The 24,463-nt window shown below is 36.1% G+C and overlaps 2 protein-coding genes across 3 annotated transcripts; both read left to right on the top strand.

The window, feature by feature from the left end:
- The first annotated feature begins 101 nt into the window (after positions 1-101).
- On the top strand, positions 102-16,530 carry dub (duboraya). Of its 2 annotated transcripts, XM_048167495.1 has the most exons (7): positions 103-256; positions 11,775-11,861; positions 13,569-13,646; positions 13,859-13,921; positions 14,042-14,242; positions 15,079-15,615; positions 15,864-16,530. In XM_048167495.1, the coding sequence occupies exons 1-6, from the start codon at positions 251-253 to the stop codon at positions 15,607-15,609; spliced, it is 966 nt and encodes a 321-aa protein (XP_048023452.1). In that variant the 5' UTR covers positions 103-250; the 3' UTR covers positions 15,610-15,615; positions 15,864-16,530. The 2 variants fall into 2 exon arrangements, with proteins under 2 accessions (XP_048023453.1, XP_048023452.1); XM_048167496.1 differs by lacking the exon at positions 11,775-11,861 and having other exon boundaries at positions 102-256.
- A 2,434-nt stretch (positions 16,531-18,964) lies between these two features.
- Positions 18,965-22,800, top strand: guca1d (guanylate cyclase activator 1d). Its single transcript, XM_048165466.1, has 4 exons — positions 18,965-19,901; positions 21,905-22,054; positions 22,482-22,569; positions 22,661-22,800. Exons 1-4 carry the CDS (start codon positions 19,707-19,709, stop codon positions 22,798-22,800), a joined length of 573 nt encoding a protein of 190 aa, XP_048021423.1. The 5' UTR covers positions 18,965-19,706.
- The last annotated feature ends 1,663 nt before the right edge of the window (positions 22,801-24,463 follow it).

Genomic DNA, 24,463 nt, shown 5'->3' with positions numbered 1-24,463 from the left:
CTGGGAAAAAATAAGAAACTACAGGCCAGTTCTCTGCAACAGGTCTTCTAGCTGCGCATGGCTCAATCTTTTGAGCATGGAAATGTTGTAAGAGTCAGACCTAAATATAACTAAAGACCACCCTCTTGACTTCTGAGAGAGCGCGTGCACACTTTGCGCTCATGTGAGGAGAGAGAGCGCGCGTTACTTCAGCAAGTGTCAAACCAAAAACAGCGACAATAAGTTGAGAATACGCCAACAGCGCTGGAAGATGGAGGTATGAAATAATTTACTGTGCTTTCATTTCACACAGTTTGTTGCTGCGATTGTTTTTTCTTCGAACTTTATTTCCTTGCTCATCACACGTTGTCTACTGCAGAGTAAACAAAAACTTGTTCTGTTGCATTTCATTCCATGAGATGCAAAGAGATGATTCAAGACGTCAAAGCATCATTTTATATATTTATATACCACATAGATGTCATAGATATAACTACATTATGCAGTATTCCGTCTTGATTATACAGTGGGGTTCTTCAAAGCTTGTGTTTTGCATTTTTAGAATTAAATACATTTTCATTACAAATGATCTAAAAAAAAATGTGAGTAAATATTTAAAATATTAGCAATGCATATAAAATGCCTTAATATTGGTTTGTTCATTTGCTTTAATGACAGCAAGCACTAAATCTGCATCAACTACCATATGTATTATATTGAATCATAAAACTTTACGTTTTAAACCCACTGTACACATTTATATATTACATTATGTAGTTTTTTAAATTTAACTCAGTATGTTAGGGTTAAAAATAAGTTATTGCTTAGTGCAGTTTTTATTTTAAATGCATAATGTTTCAACTACAGACAAATTAATTATGCTTTAAAATTTCTGTAATCTCAAAGCATGCTGTCTTGGTTTAGAGATAATAAATGGTTTACATTCCACATACTCTCAGCATGTATTTGTCTGAGTTATATGTGTGTTTAGAGTCAGTGGGTGAAAGATGAATAATACAGCATAGCTGTGGCTATGTCATTCAGATTTGTCACCCCAAACCTTGATCAATCATAATTACATAATTGTTTGCAAAGGCTGCAGATGCTCATCAGTATCAGTTTTATTGATGTGTGGGTCTCAGTGACTTTATGAATTGTGTTTTGACCAATGAATCCTATTGCCTTGACACTGCCTCCTTTACATGTCTCAAGTTAGAAAGTATGGCTGGAATGGCAGCAAGCTAACTGACACAGGAAGTGGTGTAACCTCATCCGTATGACAGATTAAAATGGCGGGTTTGGATGGTGGACCCACGTGCTTGTGTTTGTCTGCACATATATGCTTGTGCATGCAGATTGGAGGGTTTTTTGACCACTGATTTCACATGTAGTTTGTGATTAATTGAAAGTGGCTGAAGGGTCTAACCAACACTTGCTGTGTCCAATTTAGCAACTTTTCAACAGTTACACTCCTTGTTGTCTGACAAAGTATGTAAATGAGAGCAGTTCATTGGACATTTGGCTATATATTTTATTAAAATACACAGTATTTGAGAAAGAATTAGGATAGAAAACTGATGTAAATTGCAGACAGTTGCCGCATTACGTCATCTAGCAACATTTAGCTTTTTGAGCAGGCTTTAGCTACTTTCCAAAATTAGCCCAAGCTTTACTCACCCTCAAGCCATCCTAGGTGTATATGACTTTCTTCTTTCTGATGAACACAATCGGAGTTGTATTAATAAATATCCTGACACGCCCAATCTTTATAATGGCAGTGAGTGAAGAAAGCGCTTCCATCCACATCCATCCATCATAAACATGTACACCACATGACTCCAGGGGGTAAATAAAGGCCTTCTGAAGTGAAGCGATGCGTTTGTGTAAAAAAAAAAAAAAAAAAAAAAAAACTATATTTAACAAGTTATGAAGTAAAATATCTAGCTTCTGCCAGACTGCCTTCCGTATTCAACGTACAAAGAAAATGTAAAACTCTTGCAGTTCAAGAAGCTTACGCTACGTCCTACGCCTTCCCTATTCAACTTACAGAAAAAGTGTAACTGACACAACGCCAGTTTACGCTTTCTTCGTAACTTGAATATGGAAGGCAGTCTGCCAGAAACTGGATATTTTACTTCATAACTTGTTAAATATGGATATTTTTCTTACACTTCACTTCAGAAGGCCTTTATTTATTATATTTCTAAGATACACTGTTAAATTTTAATCAAAATATTTGGATATTGATACTTAATTCATCTTCATGCGAAAAGGTGCCTATATACAGTTCTTTTGCAACTTTTATGTTCATGCAAATGAGTCTTCAACTGGAAACATCTCCGACTTATTGGGTTAAATGTAATTCATCAATATAGCATGCTGTAATTGGTGCTTTATCATGTTAGCAGATCATGGAGACAATATTATAGCATAATTATTAAAACTAAATTTAATGTGCTGCTGGTGCCTCTTGAGAACTATAACACACAAAATTACATGTGGTTTTATTGTCTGGTTTGGGAGAAGATTTTGTGGTCAGGAGAACTGTGTGTTTACTCAGATATGCAGTGGCAAATTGCACAAACATTGAGATAATGTGTGAAAAAAGTAATATATTACAAAATAAATAGGCTTCTCATCTTGTTTTATTATGGTAGTAAACTTTTGCATACTTTAAGCCAGAGAAACCATTCTCTGTGAATACAATCTGATCTAAGCCACATTTAAAGATGATTTAATTCCTGCCATCAAAGAATGATTCTCGGCTAACGGCTGCTAGGAGTTGTGAAGTCTAGATTGATTTCATTTCTCTGTCATATTGACTGTCAGAGCACTGTACCGCGTGGACTTCTAAATATTTAAGTTGATTATCTCCTGAATGTCAGCTATGTGAGCATGCGGGCCAGTGTCAGTCCCACCTCGGCAGCTGTTAGGGCGACGGCCCTCTCTTATCTGAGCTGTACGCAACCATACGGTTTACTCATAGTAGATGACACAGAGATTTGGAGAAAGGAAATGTTATTGCAACATGACATTAACTGACTACAACAAGCGTCCTCCTCAAAAGACTTGTATATTTTGTTTGTTATTTGTACTGAAGAGTGTTAAAGGATTAGTTCACTTTAAAATGAAAATTACCCCAAGCTTTACTCACCCTCAAGCCAGGTGTATATGACTTTCTTCTTTCTGATGAACTCAATCTGAGTTATATTAATAAATATCCTGATGCATCCAAGCTTTATAATGGCAGTGAACGGGAAATGAAGCTCAAGAAAGTACATCTATCCATCATAAATGTACTCCACACGGCTCCGGGGGGTTAATAAAGGCCTTCTGAAGTGAAGTGATGCATTTGTGTAAGAAAAATATTCATATTAAACAAGTTATAAAGTATCTAAAATATCTAGCTTCTGCCGGATTGCCTTCCGTATTCAACTTACGAAGAAAGCGTAACTGACGTCGCATTATTTAAAGCGGAAGGCGTAGGCCGTTGCGTTAGAATCTTGCAGTTCAAAAGTTGAATACAGAAGGCGGTCTGGCAGAAGCTAGATATTTTACTTTATAACTTGTTAAAAATTGATATTTTTCTTACACAAACGCATCGCTTCACTTCAGAAGGCCTTTATTAACCCCCCACCCCCGGAGCCATTATAAAGCTTGGATGCGTCAGGATATTTATTAATATAACTCCGATTGTGTTCATCAGAAAGAAGAAAGTCATATACACCTAGTATGGCTTTAGTGTGAGTAAAGCTTGGGCTAATTTTCATTTTAAAGTGAACTAATCCTTTAAGGAAAATGATCATTCATTACCTCATAAAGAACTTACTGAACTTTGTGCTTGGGGACTGTGAAAGCAGATGGGTGTGAACTTGTCCCAGCCACCCTTCAAAATTCAGGGACATGACTTCATTTGGAGTATTAGCAAATGATGTAAATGCTCCGTGCAGCTGTCGTAAGGACACGATGACCATTTCTTTTCAATTGCATGTTTCATAAAAGTGTTGTTTGGTTCATAGTGGTGTCACTGTAATGGCCATTCCAGCTAAGCATACCTTATAGATGTCAGCAAGTGGAGGCAGGTTGTCCTGTCACAGGATGTGGATGTTGGTGCCGCTGTAGATGGAGTCATTACATATTCCTGGAACACTGTGTGATTGATTCAAGACCTGGACCCTGATGGGATATGGGTGTGAGGTGGAGCCCATCATCATAACTCACTGACTCACACCAGAGTGTTTCGCGAAAGCTCGACTTTTCCAACACACCTTCCACTCCAGCTATTCTGAGCCAGAACATGAAGTCATAGTACTGGGGAACTTTTGGCTAGAGATCACTCTAGAAGAAAGCGATCGTTCTTGATCTCTGTTGCATTTTGTAAAGAAATGGTGACTTAAGGCCTGTACACACCGGGACGAATATCGCACGCGTTTATCGCCAGCGTTTTTCGAGACGTTTTTTGTGTTCACACCCAAGCAATTTTCACTGGCGATGCACAGAGTGAACGTGCAAATTCACTCCCTGACAGTATGTGGCCCTTGTGCTTAATGGTAGTGCAAATAAACATATTTATGATATTAATAAAGTTAAAGAAGATACAAATGCAGATATTAAATGGCATATATATATGAGAGATGGTAGTCAGAAACAGTAGTGCAAATAAACATATGATATTAGTAAAGTTAAAGAAGATAAAAATGCAGATATTAAATGGCATATGTGAGAGATGGTAGTCAGAAACAGTAGTGCAAATAAACATTTATGAAATAGACATTCTCAACTATATTTCTTGAATGTAAAAGAAAAAAAAAACAGAAAAAATACAGAAATAATACACATCTAGCCAAGAACTGGCAGAGCACCCATAGCGTGCGTCTCAATCAGCTCCCTAATTCACTAGTCAGGGCACTGATCAGGGAGTCGGCCACATTCATTTACCGGTAAATGGTATAACGTTACTGATACACGACCTAGGAAGTAGTGATGTTACGTATGACACTGAGGCTTCGATGTGCGTATCGCGCATGCGACACAATTTCTAGCGAAGCCCCGTATCGGGGTGTGTATTGGTCACGTGATCGATGACAAATGAAGCCTCACTTTCTATCCAATCACGTGCGCGTTTCGCTTTGCGTGTCAGAAGGTTCGAACCCCAGATCTTACTTAACGAGTCCTCGTTGGCTCAGTCTGGCTCAGTCAATTTTATCCCCTTTCTGCCTTTCCTACAGTTACACAAGCACTATCAAAGTGTCATAAGCACATTTAAAAACAGATGATCCTATCACACAATGTCCTTTTTCACTAGTGACTGCGTGTAGAGATAAATAGTACATTACATCATATTAAATCATGTAAGGTCATATTATATTTTATTGTCACACTTTAAAGGGTAAATTAATTTATTTAATGGACAAATGAAACACACACGTGTAAGGATTTTATTTGTACACAACATTGAAACTGTGGAGCGTGTGGTGGTTACGTCATCTGACAGAGCTTCTTCCAAAAGCTTCTGGCTGCTATGTTTTAAATAAGCACCAGATGGCGCTGTTCCCGACACTCTTGAAGCTTTGAATCTTTTCCCGAAACAGTCAGGGGAAAGCCTCAGTGCTTCATGAGGCTTCATTTACCCATCCCTACTAGGAAGCTAGGGAGCTGTTTGAGACGCAGGGATAGTTTGTAGGGGTCTTCCTCGTCTACTTACTTTCTCTTCGTCGTCTTGTGTGCTCGGCAAGACCGTTTTGTGCTTGAGCGCCACCAAGTCGTGTTTTACTGTAACTTCAGCAGCTCCAGGCACGTGAACAAAAGCACCAATCTCATTGGTCGGCCAGTTTTTAACGCGGCGCGTCAAACCAAAAAAACGAACCCGAGGCGTTTTTTAAAAAACCATGTGAGTGTGCACACCGACGCGAAAAACGCGAGGCGTAAAAGCGTCATTTTTTAAAAAACGCCTCGGGTTCGTTTTTTGTGAAAAAAACGTGTTGTTGGTTTGACGCGCCGCGTTAAAAACCGGCGAAAATCGCGCGCGATATTCGTCCCGGTGTGAACAGGCCTTTAGGCCTTAAACATAGCTACTCTACACATAAATGTGTGTTGTTGTTTTTTTATACATAAAATGCATTACTGTGGCGGTAATAATCCTCAAATGTCAGTGACATTTAAAGTGTTATTACTCAGGGAGCTAGTTGTACAAATATAGACATTTTAGCTTAACTTTAACCAAAGAGGTCAAGGTAGGCTAGTTAGCATGACCCAGCCATCCCCAGCTGGAGGATCTTTTTCTATTGAGGATTTTCTATTTCTATGTTCTACTGCCATTTAAAAGTGGTAATGAAAATAAAATAAATTGTAAATATTTCGACATCATAGATTTTTGCAATTTGTATTTTATTTATTTTTACTTTGTTTTATGAAAGGGATAGTTCTTTCTTGCATTCTGACATGTTTTGAAAAGCAGTTTATGCAGGTAAAACATCTGTGATCATGGCATTCTGTAGAGCATGTTTTGGGCCTAAGATAGAAAGGCTCTTGTCTTTTCCTTCCTGTGGATCCTCTCTCAATAGGGAACATGTTTCAGTGTAAATTGAATCATCGCTGCTTCCTCATGTTCTTCAACTCTGACATACAACAGATTCTTTGTGAGACACTAATAAGATTCTGTTTTCCACTGCCTGGGTTACAATCAGCGTTGTGTGTACTGGTAGACTTTTAAAATGTGGAGGGTGTTTGAGTTTGCTTTTGGGGTTTTTAAGTCTAATGAAGTTAATGTTTCAGACCATAGTTTCCGGGTCAAAGGCAGATGAAACACCACATAGATGCAAAACAATACTTATAATAATCAAATGTATGTGTGGTTATATTAGTATAGTATTTATAAAAACCAGGTTACATCATAGGCTCACTAATGTTTAAATGTTTGGGGATTTTTAAAGGGTTAGGTCACCCAAAAATGAAAAAAATTCATGTCATTAATTACCCTCACGTCGTTCCAAAACTCTCATGTGTTCACGAGAATGCGCGTTGGAGATTAATATTTTGTAAATAAAGTGGTAAATTATGTTTTGTTTTTTTTGTTTTTGCTTCATAAAATTGAGGCTTCAGAAACCACTGGAGTCACATGGATTACTTTTACGATGTCTTTATTTTCTTTCTGGGGCTTAAGTGGTAGTTGCATCGCCTGTCAATGGAGAGAGAGAATGCTCTTATTTTCTCATCCAATTTTTTTTACTCCCTTTCACAGTGTGGCTGAAACAGTTGAAGAGGAAACGCAGACAAAATACCCCAGAGTCCCTTTTACTTAGATGTTTTTTTACACATAATTGCTCCCACACTCATGATGGCCTCATGTTTAATGAGCTGATTCCTGCTTCAGCACTGCAGTATGGTAAAAACGAGCGTGTCATCACGAGCATGCCTCTGTTTCAGAGATAAACATAGGCTGAATTGATTACATTTGTGCTGTTTGTTGCATTGTTTACTTGCTGTGTGTCATTTGACTACTGCCAACTGTTGTAAAGGAAGGTTTTTGTTGCTTACACAATGTTTATTAAGGTAGAAAATGTGTTGGAGAAACTATGAGTGACGATTGCAACAGTGATGACATGTTCAGGGGTCGTCTTTGCAGGTGTGTGTGTTAAATGTGGCACAGCTGTGGGGCACAGATTCAGACACACATATGCTGTAAATCTCACCACCCACTGGGTCTCAAGGGAAAAAGCTGCCCGCACCCTGCCTTAAATGAGTAGTAATAAGCTCAACGCCCTGTACATAACATGTAAGATGCACGCCGCATGCATTAAGCTGTTCAAAAGTAAAGACCACACCATTTGTGATTTATTTTCATGTTTTAAGTTCTTCCTCTCTAAAATATTCCCACAGAGTAGAGCAGAAATACATGCTAACAATGGCAGATTATGTATGTATTTGCATAATATCTACTGTAATATCACTTTTACTTGCTGAATCTTCGAATAAGTGATTGTAGAGGGGAGCTGGATCAAGAAATCAGTGTTTTATCAGTTTGTTGTTTAAAATAGCATGCATGCTCTTACGGTGCATTTCAGGCATGGGAGCTTCTCTCTGAGAGCGGTTCGGTCTCTGGGGCAGGTCCTCATCATCTTGCCATGTTGTTTTTGGCAGTTAGCATAAAATTGTTAATTTGTCAGTGACACTAAGAATTTCAGTGAATGTTTCTTGGGGGTCACACTGGAGAACACTTTCTCAGGCTGGGTTCTGCAGTGAACTGCGTGGCAAAATAAATGCTTGTATCTGTTTTACTTACAAGTAATATTTAGTTTTCCTGCAACAGAATGCTGGGGGAAAAAAACTATATCAAAGTTTGAGGGATGCACTGATACATCAGTGAATCCTAAACATGCCTAGATTTAAAATAGCAACAAGAATTTTCACAGAATAAGCTTTTTTTTCTCTCCATCTTGGGCACTAAATAGGGCAAATGATGTCATGATGAGATGGAATGCTTTTATCTTAAAGAGGACTGGATCTAGTGGAGCTGGAACACATGGGCAGCAGACACAGGCATGACTGAGAGAAGCACAGGCAGAAAGAGATTGGGGAAAAGAGGCCCTTCTAAACGCCTCAAGTTGCCAGGTGTCTTATTCGGCCATTTTAAGCAGGGGCGTCATGTACCTATTTTGATTTTATAAGGGCTACCAGGCTCACTTAGGGTGTGTTTACACTTGGCAGGTTTAGTTCGATTAAAACGAACCCTGGTGTTCTTACCAAACCAAACCTGGTATGCACCAAACAAGCAAACTAAGCTCCACTTTTTCAGGGGATCTCAATCCAAAAAAACTCAACTGAAATATAAACCCAACACGGATCAAAGACATCTAAACGAACCAAAACAGGACATGATGTCACAAGATGTGACCCTAAAAAGACAGAATGTTCAAGCATACCTGGTTCCTCTCGTCATAGTCGCGTTGTTGCCCATTACAGTTCGGTACAGGCGTTAAAACTGTGTCTCCTTGCAGCAGATCTTTGTTTGTGTGCAACGGAGGAATTCCTAGGGCTGTTTCGACTCAAATTTTGTAAGCTCTTTGTGAGTTCTTAGCTAGTAAAAATACATATGAATGCACACACATACAACAAGTGCATTTAAATTAACAAGATAGCATGTTTTTTTTTTTTTTGGGGGGGGGGGTTGTTTGGTACGTTCAGTGCAAAATATATATCATAAAAATATCATAAAAGTTTTTCTTTGTATAAGTTTGACATGTTTTAGTATAATAGTAAAGATTCTGGTTCAGCTTCGACCCCCATGAGATTCTAAAAAGGCAACAATTGAACATTTAAACAGATGCTGGGGGGGGATTATATTTGCCGTCGAATTCTGTCCCCATGAGTTTCTAATATTTATCTGATTGGCTCATTCTCACACTTCCCGATGACTTTGTGGACAGTGTGCTGACCTCTGGTGCAGTTGCATACAAAGAATCCTAGGTTCGAGTCCAGGTTCACAGATTTTGACAGCTGTGTATTATTTTATAATCAAAAAGAATTGTTATATTTTTCGAAAAGAATCGCTACTTTCCTCAAAAAGAATCGCTACATTTTTCAAAAAGATTCACTACTTTCCCAAATAAGAATGACTACTTTCTTAAAAAAGAATTGTTACATTTCCAAAAAGAATCACTACATTTCCAAAAATAATCGCTACTTTCCTCAAAAAGAATCGCTACATTTTTCAAAAAGATTCACTACTTTCCCAAATAAGAATTACTACTTTCTTAAAAAAGAATTGTTACATTTCCAAAAAGAATCACTACATTTCCAAAAAGAATCGCTACTCTTCCCAAAAAAGAATCACTACTTTCTTAAAAAGAATCGCTACGTTTCCAAAAAGAATCACTACATTTCCAAAAAGAATCACTACTTTACTCAAAAAGAATCGCTACATTTTTCAGAAAGATTCACTACTTTCCCAAATAAGAATCGCTACTTTCTTAAAAAAGAATTGCTACATTTCCAAAAAGAATCGCTACATTTTTCAAAAAGATTCACTACTTTCCCAAATAAGAATCGCTACTTTCTTAAAAAAGAATCGCTACATTTTTCAAAAAGATTCACTACTTTCCCAAATTAGAATCGCTACTTTCTTAAAAAAGAATCGCTACATTTCCAAAAAGAATCACTATATTTTCAAAAAGAGAATCGCTACACTCTAAAAAATGGTGGGTTAAAAACAACCCAAGTTGGGTTGAAAATGGACAAACCCAGCGGTTGGGTTAAATGTTTGCCCAACCTGCTGGGTAGTTTTATTTAAACCAACTATTGTTTAAAAATTGCTATATGGCTAGCTTAAAATGAACCCAAAATAGTTGGGAAATTAAAAACCATATGCAATTAGAGGCAACAATAATAGACAAAAGGTGAATGTTTATTAATAAGCTTTAATATTTTATTAATATAAATTTAATAGTTTAATAGTTTATTAATATAAATTTATTAATAAGCAATTTAATAAATGTTTATTGTTTAATAATTATTCATTGAACATTAATAAATGTTCATTTCCAACATACTTTGGGTTAATTTTAATTAAGCAATACAGTAATTTTTAAACAATAGTTGAGTTAAATAAAACTACCCAGCAGGTTGGGCAAACATTTAACCCTACCTCTGGGTTAAAACAACCCAATTGCTGGGTTTGTCCATTTTCAACCCAACTTGGGTTGTTTTTAACCCAGCATTTTTTAGAGTGTACTTTTCCCAAAAAAGAATTGCTACTTTCTTCAAAAAGAATCACTACATTTCCAAAAAGAATCACTACATTTCCAAATATATTTTCTTTGTATAAGTTTGACATGTTTTAGTATAGTAGTAAAGATTCTGGTTCAAATCCCAACCTGATATACTTGCATATTAAGAGAAATATATTAAAACAACACCGTTGTGAGTGTGGTATAAAAGTTGCATTCAACTCAAACTCAAAAATAGTTCAAATGGAAATGACACTTCTGATTTTAAGCTCTTGGCCTGCTTAAGCACCCTTCCTGTTTTTGACTTTTCTTATATGTATCAGCTCAGCCTAAGTTGCCACATCATTGTATAACCAACATCCTGTAAGGTATAGACTGCATGCAGCTTATGGTGGGTTCCCACAAAGCTCAGTGACTGAACGCCTTGATGGCAAACAGTTGTCTGAGTCCATAGACATTGCCTCACACCAAAAATACCACATATTCTGCTATCACTCTCGACAAGGCAAGCTAGTTTCCCTTCACTGATAGTGAGAGTGCTAATGGTCGTAGATGGAAGCCTGTGGATAGAAGAGCCTAAGACGGGGATGATAACACAGGGCTGAAGTCATACCCGACCGAGCCTGTGTCCCCCCCTGAGGATAGTTGCATAGCTCAGAAAGCTCTTTCTCAACGATTTCTTTTAAAATACACCCTTTTCATCACTTCGCTCTGAGTGCTCACGACTCTCGTGGTTTCCTGTGGTGAAAAACAAGAATTTTCTCAGGCTTCTCTGTGAAAGTCAGTATTACAGAACGTGTAATTAGAAATCTTTACTAGAAAATTGAAAAGTAAAAGCTGGACAAACATCCTCAAATTGGAGGTGTTGCTTTGGACTTTGCAATATTGTGTGTTCTCCTACACGTTAAGACAATTTGTTTTAGATATAAAAGTGGGCGGAGCTTTCACAACTAAATACATTCATTTTGAAGTGCTTTGCCATGGATTGTAATGACATGGTTCAATTTTACAGATAATAAATCAAAACGAAGGGGACATTCTCATTCATACACTAACATTTTTGCATTTCAGGAGCATACTGTTGTTAAAAAGCGCTCTGTGGCTGAACTAGCTGGAAAATTCAATTGTCCAATACCCCATACTACAGATGCTGAAGTGGTGAGGTTTCATATTGTATGATCACATCCTCTCAGCTTTCGCACTTCAAATTCCTAATGTGTCTCATCCCCTTTTTCTGGACTTTAAGTCATCTATTTTTTTTCTGCTATTGCTTAGTTTCATTTTGTCTTCAGTTTTCCTGCTTTTTCCTACTTTGAAATTTCCTTAAAAAACAGTTAACCCTTAGTGTTGACAAAAAGATAAGAGAAGACGCGAATCAATCTTTCCAAAAGACGAAATCAGAAGAAACAAAACCCACAAATGATAATATAAATGACATTAACATTAAAATATGTGAGGTTAATTATTCAAAGCAAAAGAATAGGTACTTATATTAAGATCTCTATACTTCAAGTTAGCATAACAGTACTTATGTACTGAAGACAAGACTGTATGATTTTGTAGACTTGTTACCTGATACCCTATTTGTACATTTAAATGGAAATACAGGGGAAAATCTCAGAGATTTTCTAGGTTAGTTCTTCCTCTGTCCCCTGTATTTTAGACAAGGAAACAAATTTCCCTTTCATTCTTTGGAACAATTCCACAATGTATTTTTGGATTCGTGCCACCCAGATATTTTTCCTTATGTCTTGTTATGTCTTAAGGCTTTAATGTTAAGACTTGTTTTGTAAACCCTAATGTACTGCTTGACAAAGTGTCACTCTATCACTTAGGAAACAGACACCGAAGCAAGGCGTACTTAAGCACAGATATTAATAAGATAGATCGTTATGCAATGCAGAAATACAACGCTGCATGCCTGTGCAGATGACAGATGGGTTATCTTGCTTTTACCGCTATCTTCCTGCTTTTTCCCCTTTAAAGCGCTGTTGCTCAATTTGGTAACATTTCTCAAACATTTCCTCATTCTAAACTATCAAATACTATATATAATAGTGTTTTTTTCTGTTTTTATTTTTTTTTTGTCACAGAACCTGTTTCAACCACATTTGAGTATATCATCAAACATGTTATTTCTCTATAATGTTTTATCTAGTCATGTTTAATTTTTATTTAATTTTTTAGATATAGTCGTTTAAAATATTTGTATATTTCTTTTTTATTTTGTTTAAAAATTTTATTTCTTTAATTGTTCATATGTATTTTTTAAATTAATTTATTTTCATTTGTTTTTATTTATTTTATTTTAAAATATGCATTTTATTTTATTTTATTTTTTTTTTAATATTAAATATTTTAAATAATTTTATTTCTTCATTTCTATGTAGTTTTTGATTTTTTTTAATTAATTTTTTTTTTTTCATTTGTATGTATATTTAGTTTTTACAATATAGAACTATTTTAAAAAAATTAATTCACTTCTATTTATGTATTTATTTTTGTATTTGTATTTATATTTTTTATTTAACTCTTATTAGTAGAGTATTAGTAGACTGTATGTCTGCTTAATATCTGCTAACGCTTTATTTTGTTGGTCCCCAACAGACATTCTACTGACTATAATATCTTTGTAACTACATGTCAACTTATTCTACTAACCTACTAATACTCTAATACTGTAATGATAGTTAGTTGACATGTAGTGCAGTGTTACTTATAGTCAACAGATTGTCTAAAGGGTAAAATAAGGTGTAAACTTACATTATTGATAACTAGAATTCTGTGGAAGTATTTTGGTGGTAAGGTATGCAGTGTGGTCGTACATGTTTAAGCATGTGGATCTGAGCTCTTCATTTGTTCCAGAACAAGCCTGTGAGAAGGAGACCCCCACGCACGCTCCCGCTTCCTGCTAGTAATGATGCTGGTCAAGGCCAAGATGAGGTGAGAGGAGTTATTTGAATTAATTAATTTATATTCATTAAAATATTATCCTTAGTTAAATGCATATAACATTTTTGTTTATAACTATTATGTTTTGTGACAATGATGGAGCGTTTCAAAGCTATTTCATTATATCCAGTCCTAACATAAACCATCAGTACTGATCCTGAAAAGTTTTTAAATTCATGTAACTCTTTTTTTTATCCATTCAGAAAGGAGCTGAAACAGCATCACCCAGGAAGAACAGAAACTCTGCCCTTATTGAGAAACTGCAGGTTTGTTGTTAATCTTATACATCAGTGTTTTATGTAGCAGTGTTTCCCTCTAGTGGACAGAGGTCAGTATTGCTTTTGAAGAGCCAGATCGGAAGTAATTTCCCATCTCATTTCACACAGGCCAACCTTGCGCTTTCTCCCACTGGGCCACTGCCCTTCCCAAAGAGCCCAGGGGTGTTGAAGATACCGGTACCATCCTTCTCCCCCGGCTCTCCCAGCAGCCCCTCTAGTCCTCCTATAACTGTCACGCCCAAACAGGAGGAAACTCCTGCCAGCTTTGAGAATCCCTCGGAAGGAGCTGTTCTCAAAAGCATCATCAAGGTTTGAGGCTTTATATCATTTCATATGTCAATGAATTAAAACCATAGACAGTAAAAAAAACCCCAGAAGGGGTTGTTGCCAATTATTTGGAGCCAGAGTCTGCACAATAGTGATCTCCCACAGACTTAATCACAAGCACAGCTGTCGATCATGACGTTACACAACACTTTAATGAGTTTTTTTCCTTGTGAGGTGTAAAATACTGTAATTTCTTTCTTACTTTGCAATCTAACTGTAACTTTTCTTAAATGAGACCGCCTCGATGACGGACGCGGCCGACAAATGGGACCTCCGGAGGATGCAACCTCCGAAATGAGACGCAGCTATAGCATCAAATAGATAATTAAAAACAAACTTATTGGAAAACCAAACACTTGAACATATGTCTTCATGATAAGAACTACACTTTTAAAAATAATTGTTGGTTAAACTTAAAAAAGTAAGTTACCTGGTTGCCTTAAAATTGAGTTCTTTGAAATTAATGAAGGTGATTGGTTTAATCAATAGAAACTCAAAATATTATGTTATCTGAACCACATTAATAATATATACGTTGATTTGACAAAAGATAACAAATCATGAAAATAATTTTTTACAGTAACTAAAATGACAGAAACTTTCTTTGGAAAAAAAAAAGTCTAATTGGAGTTTTTAGTTTGGCTCGCGTCCCATTCGATTACATGGAGAGGGCGGGTTTATGACCTATACTGCAGCCAGCCACCAGGGGGCGATCGAAATGCTTTGGCTTCACTTTTCAGGACGTGTGCGCACACTTGATAAAACCAATGAAACCAGTGCAGTATTTTAATTCAAATGTGTTTTTTGAATCTGCGCAGGGTAGAGCTCGACATTCCATTAAGCGGCGCCCACCGTCTCGCCGACACAGGAAGTCTAGTGCGGATGAAGATGTGGATAAAACAGACACCCTTGAACACACAACTCCAAATGGGCACGAAGGAGATGTGTTTGAAGAACGGAAGACGTCACTAGACACAGAATCTCTCCCCTCTAAAGAACAGATTGAGCAGGAAACCAAATCGACAGATTCAGAGAAGGCGGAACCAGTGGAAAAAGTGGAGACTGTGACTTCAGAAAAGAAAGAGGCAGAAGAGAAGACAGAACAAGAAGAAGAGAAGACAGAAAAAGAAGAAAAGAAGACAGAACAAGAAGAAGAGAAGACAGAACAAGAAGAAGAGAAGACAGAACAAGAGCTAAAGGAAGAGAAAAGTGAGGAACCACAGCTGGCTAACAGTACAGAAGAAACACACGAAGAGCCAGTCACAGAAACTCACGGAAAACCACAGGCTGAACCTGAAACAACAGATGAGAAAGAAGAGGAACAGAAAGAAGATGAAGTAAACCATTAGAACCAGGTGAGTGGGTGCTTTATGTGGACAAACGTGGATGAAAATGGACAAACCCAGCAATTGGGTTAAATGTTTGCCCAACATGCTGGGCAGTTTTACCTCAACTTAACTAATGTTTAAAAATTACTGTATTGCTTGCTTAAAATGAACCCATAGTATGTTGGAAATTAACTTAATGCACTAGCATATCTATGTTCACCACAAGTTATATGCACAGACTTATTGTTTCATGTGATCTAATTTCTATTTTGCAGGGATTTAAAGTCTCCAAATTGAGAAAAAGGTCAAATCAACTGGCTCACTCCGCAGAACTCCCTTAAACTCACTGCTTAACCAAAGCAAAGACATTAGGAGAAGATGAAATAATGTGAATAACTTGGTATTAGACTTGTCTATGCCAAACATTTGAGTCGTTTGAATGTGGAAGTGAAGCCTTCAGATGCAGAGAACAACAGTATTTTCCCTCCTGTACAGTTTTGTTGATATTTTGATAATACCTCTGTTCTGAGCCGCTTGAATGAATTTACACATAAAGGTTGGTTTGAGATATACTTTTTGTATACAATTATTTGTCTCCACTAAAGGACTTTTTTTTAAATTCTGTTTATGTTGGTCATACACTGTGAAAAAAGAATTGTTGGTTTAACTTAGAAAAGTAAGTTACCTTGTTGCCTTCAAATTTTGAGTTCATTGAAATTAAAAAATTTAGTTAATACAATGAAGGCGATTGGTTTAATCAACAGAAACTCACAATATTGTGTTATCTGAACCACATTAATTAACATTTTAAGAAAAAATGTTGTGATAACAAATCATGAAAATATTTTTGCAGTGTAGCTGTATTCCTATCAAAAGTATGAATAGTTGTTCTTGGGATTTTGAGACTTGCAGAAATTAAAAATGGAAATATGAAAAAAAAAATGCCTTTCATACTGTTTTCTCATTGTACTGTTGCATGTCAAACAAATACTGAAATTAAATATGTACTTATAATAGTATAAGTAAGAATCATTAAGATGAATCTCACCTGAGGTTGTCCTATTCTGTACAAGATTTTGATATATTCCACTATTTTGCTTTTCTCATTAGTGGCCGAAATATTCACTAAAAATACACACTGATAACTAGTTATCTGATAATATATGTTCACATTCCTCTATATCATGCATTCAATGTATAATATATAATTCATATATATATTAAATCATATATAAAATAATATGGTCATAAAAGTGTAAACCTTGAAACTTCTAGAATTACGAATTCTAGAATAATTATTTTACTTATATTGCCACTCAGTTTCTGTATATGGAAAGGTTGAAAGTTTGGCCATTTGGAGCAGAAGTACCAGAAATATCGGAAAATGGGTGGCCTTTGAGTTAAAAAGATTGAGAACCATTTAAATGTCTTAATTTGTCTTATAAAATCTGTTAATCAGGGCACTGACAAGCTCAAGCTCCCAGACCTGTTCTCATCTCTGGAATCAGTGCTGACCTCATGAAAGCTCTTGTGAGGGACAGATTATCATTTAAATAGATCTCTCTAGCACTCTATTTAAGTATGTATTTTTTGTTTTAATATTTACCCTGAACAGACTAGACTACACAATGGCACAGACCCAAATATCATACTGCTTTTAAGTCGTGAAAGGATTCATTATTGTCCAGTAACGGCACTGAAATTAATTAATGATTTGAATCAGATATTCAGGGTCAAGGGAGGAAGGATTACCGTGGATCAACTCATGTTTCCTAATCAGGCTTTTACTGAAATACTGCCAGGCTCGTTGCTTTGTCCTGATTGCTAATATTAAAGTCTTACATAAAAGCACAATATGAAACTAATGGGGTTAACAATCATTGTAATGAGAAAATGATATTATGTGAATATTAGGCGGAAGTAGCTGTTCACGTTTTCTGACTGCACGTTAAATGTGTTATAATTATTAATATACTTTTATTTCTGTTGACACTGTTTATAACAAATAATACTGACATATCCTCCTCTTGCATACTGCACACGTGGTCATCTTCAGCTCTGGTTCAGCAGCTGCACAGTCATCTGCAAAAAATTTTACATTTACTGTTGTAACGATGAATAAACAAATCTTAATTTTAAGGAAAAGTTTAACTAGTAACAAGTATCATATTTCATATAAAGGTATGCATGTGTTGTCCCTTACACCATTCATTTGTTTAGATCCATTACGTGGTGTTTAACAGAATCACTGCTACTAATCCCAGAATAGTTTACAGGTAGCCTTTTAGAAATGGCAGAAAATTAATGAGTTGAGAGGTTCAGGCTAATGCCCACAATGAATGTTTGAGGTAATGACCACAGTCACTTAATCCCATTTACTGTAGTGGATACAAACCACCTTAAGACCATAATGAAGAGCACGGATCTGCCTCGTCACTTCCAAGTGAGAAAAGTCAGTGATCTGACTGGCAAGTGCACAAAAACGGGTGGGAGATCATCAGGTCATTGTACCAATAGCATTTGCAATTAAGTGTTATGTGACTCCATTATCCATGAAGACATGCCTTCTCACTTTTATATACATTTAATTCAGAGTGCATGTTGGAAAATTCAATTGTAGTGATTGTGCATTCTCTATTTTCACTAAACAGTTTGCTTTAGCTTTCAGTTTCAAACTAAATATAAAATTTGCAGCTGATTTTTGTTTGAAAAAAAAAAAAAAAAAAAAAAAGATATTTTGTAAAATATTTTGCTGATTTGAATAATCTTATTTATATATATTAAAAAAAAGTCACATTAATTTATGCATAAAAACATTAAATCACATTAAATCTTAAAATAACATACCTATATGTGACCCTGGACCACAAAACCAGTCGCAAGAATTTTGACATGAATTTTTTAAAATAAGCTTTCCATTATGGTTTGTTAGGATAGGACAATATTTGACAGAGATACAACTAAAAAATCAAAATATTGAGAAAATCGCCTTTAAAGTTGTCCAAATGAAGTCCTTAGCAATGCATATCCACTCACAAATTTTTTTTTTTTTTTACAAAATATCTTCATAGAACATGATCTTTATTTAATTTCCTAATGATTTTTGGCATAAAACATTTTTTGATCATTTTGACCCAATGTATTGCTATTGCTACAAATATACCTGTGTGACTTATGACTGGTTTTGTGGTCCAGGGTCACAAATAAAGTGTAATCACTGATTAAATTAATGAATTTATGTATGCATATTTCTACCATATTGGTTATTTGTTGATATTTGAGGGATTTTATTTACCCATATTGACTGATATTTACAGTTTTTCTCAATCGTTTTGGCTCAATTCTCGAATGAGACTTTTATTTCTCAAAACAATAAGTTCCAGGTCTGAATAATTAGTTTCTTGTTCACATCAGATTTGGATGTGTGCAAAAGAGTAAGTGCAATTGTCTACAATTTGCACAGCATCTAAATGCAAATGACTTGTTGATCAAAACCGATGAGTTGATCCCCATTGAAACTCTTCACAACTTTTAAACGTTCTTTCATCGTGTGAGCCTCCACATGCAAAATGATCCACACAGTGACCAAAATCTGTCAAACATGCTTGTATATTCCATAAATACCTATGACACGGAATATGTCTGCTGAATTGGCAAATGGCCTGCGATTATAATGAAATAGGAATCACAATCACAAACCAATCAAGTTTGGAAGCATATAATTATCCCTCTGTCTCTCAAGGCCGAGAGATCTACTGTAAGTGTTAGACCTTAAAAAGAGTTCAAGACCCGTAACAATACCGTACTGAGAGGTGTCCTCTAATGCACTCTGCACTGCAATGACCGTGCAAACGGTTCATCAAGGCTGTTACACAAGCCTTCTCTACTCTGTGCCAGTTACTCTTTAAGAGGCCGGTCTTGCCATCATCCCATTAGCAGGAGTTATTTTCAGGTGCTACCTCTTTTTATTGGTACCTGGATCTAATAGGTTCAGTCACTCGACAGTGCGGAGGCCAGTCTGCAGGTCGTCGTCAGAGCTCACAGGCAGCTGCCTGGACCAGCGCTGGAACAGAAGGTGTGCGAGGCGAGGGTGGTCCCTACCGCTGCAGGGCACAGCCATGGGTAACAAACACACAAGTCTGGATGATATCCTCGCTGAGGACATGCACCACTGGTATAACAAGTTCATGAGGGAGTCTCCATCAGGCCTGATCACGCTTTTTGAGCTCAAGTCCATTCTGGGGCTGCAGGGGATGAATGAGGACGCCAGCAGTTATGTGGATCAGGTGTTCTTCACTTTCGACATGGATGGGGTAAGATTGCATTCTCTGGTTAATATACTCACATATGCATGTAAAATCATCATTGTGATTTATGTGAGATCATCGTTCATAGGCTTGTTACATAACTGTCATTTAGAGCTTGATCTTAAATGGATATTCCAAAAGGCATCAGATGGGTAAAGTAAGGTCAACTCTGGTGGTAAACCATTTATCCTATGCACAGGTATTAGTACCTCAGAAAAGGAGGCAAATGTATATCAGATTTGTGAGTTTCTTTGGATAAAAAGTGCTAAATTATACATATAACTTTACTAGGTCAAATGTCTTCTGACCAATATAGAAAAAAAAAGAAAAAAATCTGGCTGAAATATAAGTAAATATAAAATTGATCAAGTCTAGGTTTTAATAGTTAAATGAAACTAAAACTAAAACCATAAAAAACAAATTACTCAGTAAATGTAATACTCATAACCAATATGGTAAAAATATGCATTCCTAAAATCTCAAACAACAAAAAGAAAATGAAAAGGGGAAATAAAAAATAAAAATCAATCAAATAGTATCTTAGTTATACTAAAATAACGGGTTCAAATGCCAAAATTAGGGGTGTAAATCGGACAGTTCATCACGATTCGATACAATATCAATTCTCATAGCCAGCGATTCGATATTTTCCGATACCTCAAAAAGTTCTGCAATACGATTATGATATGATTCGATTTGATATTTTGAGCCTATTTTACACAACCAGTTAAATTTTTATCAACTCACAACTGCAACCAAAATATATAACAAACATTTATTTCAAAATTTCACATCCTGAACCCTGATTGGGACATCCACAAATAAAAAATTCACACAGTAATCTAATGACAGCTTATGACATGACAACAGTCAAGAAAGTATTTTAGTTCTGTGCTAAAATGTGTAATGTCAAAAAACTGATAAACAAGGAATACATACACACACATAATTAAAAGACATTTCTTTTAAATGTATAGCGCAGGTTTTTAATGAAGCAACAACATATTATAGGTAGGACAAAATAAGACATGCTATTAATATTCTTTCATTGTGCAAATGTATTATAAAGGCTCTAATACAGAGCGGCACAAAGCACTTGCGCGCATCCCGTGCGCAGAATGATGCGCTTGAAGCAACACAGAGTCACAGCGCGCGGCGCTCCTATGCGGCAGTTTATTGATCATATTCTTTCAGTGACAGTTCCATCAACTGTCCCGAGTGTCTTTCACAAGTTCTGAAAGGTAGTTTAAATGAGAATGCACGTGTTGGCGATAATGCATAGACTGATATTGTGTGAAAATGTGGAGAGTGTTAAAACAAAGGTGCCTCTATAGTTAGCCCACATGCAGCATTGCATCGATGCATCGACATTAGATCGATGTATCGATCTATATCGATGTACTGTTACACCCCTAGCCAAAATAAATTACAAAATATACTTCAAGGAGACGCAAGAAAATACTTCTAATCTACTCTTAACATAGCTACGTTTTGAGTCAATGCAAAATGTAATTTTTAAAACAGTATAAACATATCTATATTGAAAACAATATATAAAAAGACAAAAAAATGTATGAGGAAATGAAAGTAACTAATGCATGCAAGGTAAATATATTTTAACGTTTATATTAGCCATATATTTTTGGTCACTTTTATATTTGACCATATGGGAAACATGTCAAAAGAGATATAAAAAAATATATTGACGAAATATATGGACACTACATTTTGCAGTGTAATCCTCCCAAGGGCAATCAGTTTACATTATTGACTGTCAATGTTGACTGTTCAGCTTAAAAGAGAAAAGCTTATAACAATGTTACAAAGCTTACATTGGTTCAGGTTAAAAAGCTTAAACAGGTTAAAGCAAGCTACAAAGCTAAAAAAGCACACAATGACCTAACCTGAATCTCCTTAGGGGGACTGTTCATATTAAAACAGCTTAAATGGTCTCTTTGGGATTAAAACATTTTTTTTTAACTGTCCCTCTCTTTTTTTTCCCCCCTTAGGATGGATACATAGATTTTGTGGAATATATCGCTGCTGTTAGCTTAATGCTCAAGGGGGAAATTAACCAGAAACTCAAGTGGTACTTCAAACTTTTTGACCAGGATGGCAATGGGAAAATTGACAAGGATGAATTGGAGACAATATTTACGGTAAGTGAAAGATTAGTCAAATACCATAAACCAACCTTCAACAGCTTATTTTCTTTCACTGTGATATGTCATGTTAATGATAATCACTGGATTATCTACATATATATTTGCTTCCACATCAGGTGTTTGTGAACAAACCAAAATAGAAAGGCATTGCTGAAAACGATTCAAAAGGCAGGTCATGGACTCTGGATCAGTCTGCTTAACTTGTAGATGAGCTGATTTAATCCAATTAGAGAACTTGTGCTGTTTCTGTACCTCGAGATTGACACTTCTTAGTGTGGAAATAGTGTCGCATGTCACATGAGGTTTCATGTTTAGCTGACCTCGGGTGGCTGGTCGGTTACTTCGCACAATACTGTAGCAGTTCAGATATTAAAAATGTTCTTGGTATATAGATTTTCATTTTCATTTTTCTCTAAAACAGGCTATACAAGACATCACAAGAAATCGTGATATTGTGCCAGAGGAAGTAGTGGCCCTTATATTTGAAAAGATCGATGTTAATGGAGAAGGTGAGTACCAGTTAATTCATGAAAGTCCTCATCTGAATGCATTTATATATTCTAGTGAGTTTATTTCATCTCCTTCTATTTAAACATTCAGGTGAACTGACGCTGGAGGAGTTTATCGAAGGAGCGAAAGAACATCCGGACATTATGGATATGCTGAATAAACTGATGGACCTCACTCCAGTCCTAGTTATTATTGTCGAAGGGCGACAGAAACAAATCAAGGCAAGTTAGGCTGAGTTTACGCCATCTTAAGGACGATGAAAACAAAATAATTTCCCTCTTGAAAATCAAAATGGAGTTTGGCGGTCCAGCTCTTGAGGATCAGATGTAGCTTTCCATGGCACCGGTGATTTCCTCAATGGAAAGTTCTCAGACATTTGCTCAATCACGGTGTGATCACGGTGACCCCAGCGGAGATACAAAACCTTGCGTCGGCGCTGTCCTCAGTTGAACATTGATCCTCTAATGCTATAAGGGGTTCAGGAGACTAAGGAACTGCTGGCAAGACTTAGGAGTGAGCAATGTGTTGCTTTTTAAGGAAAGGCTCAGTGGAGAACACTGAGCACACATCTAGTGACTTTCATTGGTTGAGCACATCATATAATCCATGTACTTGTGCTAGATTGCTCTGAGAGTGATCTCTGAGACAGTCCATTGCCGACGTGGCCTGAATTGCCCTAAAAACTGTGAATTAAGTAACGTATAGAGCAGTGGTTCTCAACTGGTTTTTGCCTACATTATAGGACATCAAATGGCAACCCAACGCTGAACAAAAATTGTAAACGAACAGAGGAATGTTGTATTTTTGATGAAATCCGAGAGGTTTCAGTGAACAGCGTTGGAGACTGACACAGAAGAGTTTTTTTGCACACAAAAAGTATTCTCATCGTTTCATAAAATTAAGATTGAACCACTGCTGTCACATGGACTATTTTAACAATGTCTTTACTATCTTTCTGGGCCTTGAAAGTGGTAATTGCGTTGCAATCTATGGGGGATCCAGACAGCTATCGGATTTCATCAAAAATATCTTAATTTGTGTTTCGAAGATGAATTAATGTCTTAGGGGTTTGGAACGAAATGAGGGTAATTAATGACAGAATTTTCATTTTTGGGTGAACTTATCCCTTTAACGTATTATTACAATGAACTGCATTGCTGCATAGCTAAATTTGTAACATGACCAGGCTGGAAATGTAACAAATATAGTAGTTTGGCTGAACACGTCTTTGACCTCAGTATATGGGAATTTGATAAGCATATTTATTTTGCTGTCCATGACCCATCTGAACAGATCTAAGACCTATTTTTTTTGGGTTGCGACCCACCAGTTGAGAACTACTGAAATAACATATCACAAATACAGCACTTTATCCGAGGAATGCATCAAACTTACCTGATCAAGTTATCTGACGCAGTAGTTACATTTCCACCTATCATTTTAGCTGACCTAGCTTTTCAAAACAGTGAAATTAAAAGTTTAAAAAACTTGCAATTGCTCTACTGTTCCTACTGTTCTAACTGTACTGTTTGGGGTCAATAAGATTTATTTATTTTTATATATACATTATTACAATGAAAGTATTCATATATATATAGTATTCATATTCGTATTCATATTCATATATATATGAATACTTAATACTTTTATTATGCCAGGACACATTATAATGTTACAAAAGATTTCTGTTTTTAATAATTGCTATTCTGATGTTTCTTTTTCCCCGTATTGATCTAAGAATGTTGAAAAAATGTATCAGAATGTTTTCAGAATGTTTCTTGTGCACCAAATCATCATATTAGAATGATTTCGGAAAGATTGGATGCTGAAAATTCAGCTTTTCCCTAACATTTTAATTACATTTTCAAATATACTCAAACAGTAATTTTAAAT

The sequence above is a fragment of the Megalobrama amblycephala genome, linkage group LG18 (genome assembly GCF_018812025.1).
Source record: "Megalobrama amblycephala isolate DHTTF-2021 linkage group LG18, ASM1881202v1, whole genome shotgun sequence".
Classification (NCBI taxonomy): domain Eukaryota; kingdom Metazoa; phylum Chordata; class Actinopteri; order Cypriniformes; family Xenocyprididae; genus Megalobrama; species Megalobrama amblycephala.
Note: the sequence above shows the minus strand (reverse complement) of the source record. Positions and strands in the feature narration are given on the sequence as shown.

What these genes read in the sequence shown, in the direction of transcription:
- dub (XM_048167495.1), top strand. An exon ending in ATACTACAGATGCTGAAGTG is followed by an intron (nt 11,862 to 13,568) that starts GTGAGGTTTCAT and finishes CATTTGTTCCAG; the next exon opens with AACAAGCCTGTGAGAAGGAG. An exon ending in CCCTTATTGAGAAACTGCAG is followed by an intron (nt 13,922 to 14,041) that starts GTTTGTTGTTAA and finishes CATTTCACACAG; the next exon opens with GCCAACCTTGCGCTTTCTCC.
- guca1d (XM_048165466.1), top strand. Translation starts at nt 19,707, where the DNA reads ATGGGTAACAAACACACAAGTCTGGATGATATCCTCGCTGAGGACATG. An exon ending in TCACTTTCGACATGGATGGG is followed by an intron (nt 19,902 to 21,904) that starts GTAAGATTGCAT and finishes TTCCCCCCTTAG; the next exon opens with GATGGATACATAGATTTTGT. An exon ending in AATTGGAGACAATATTTACG is followed by an intron (nt 22,055 to 22,481) that starts GTAAGTGAAAGA and finishes TCTCTAAAACAG; the next exon opens with GCTATACAAGACATCACAAG.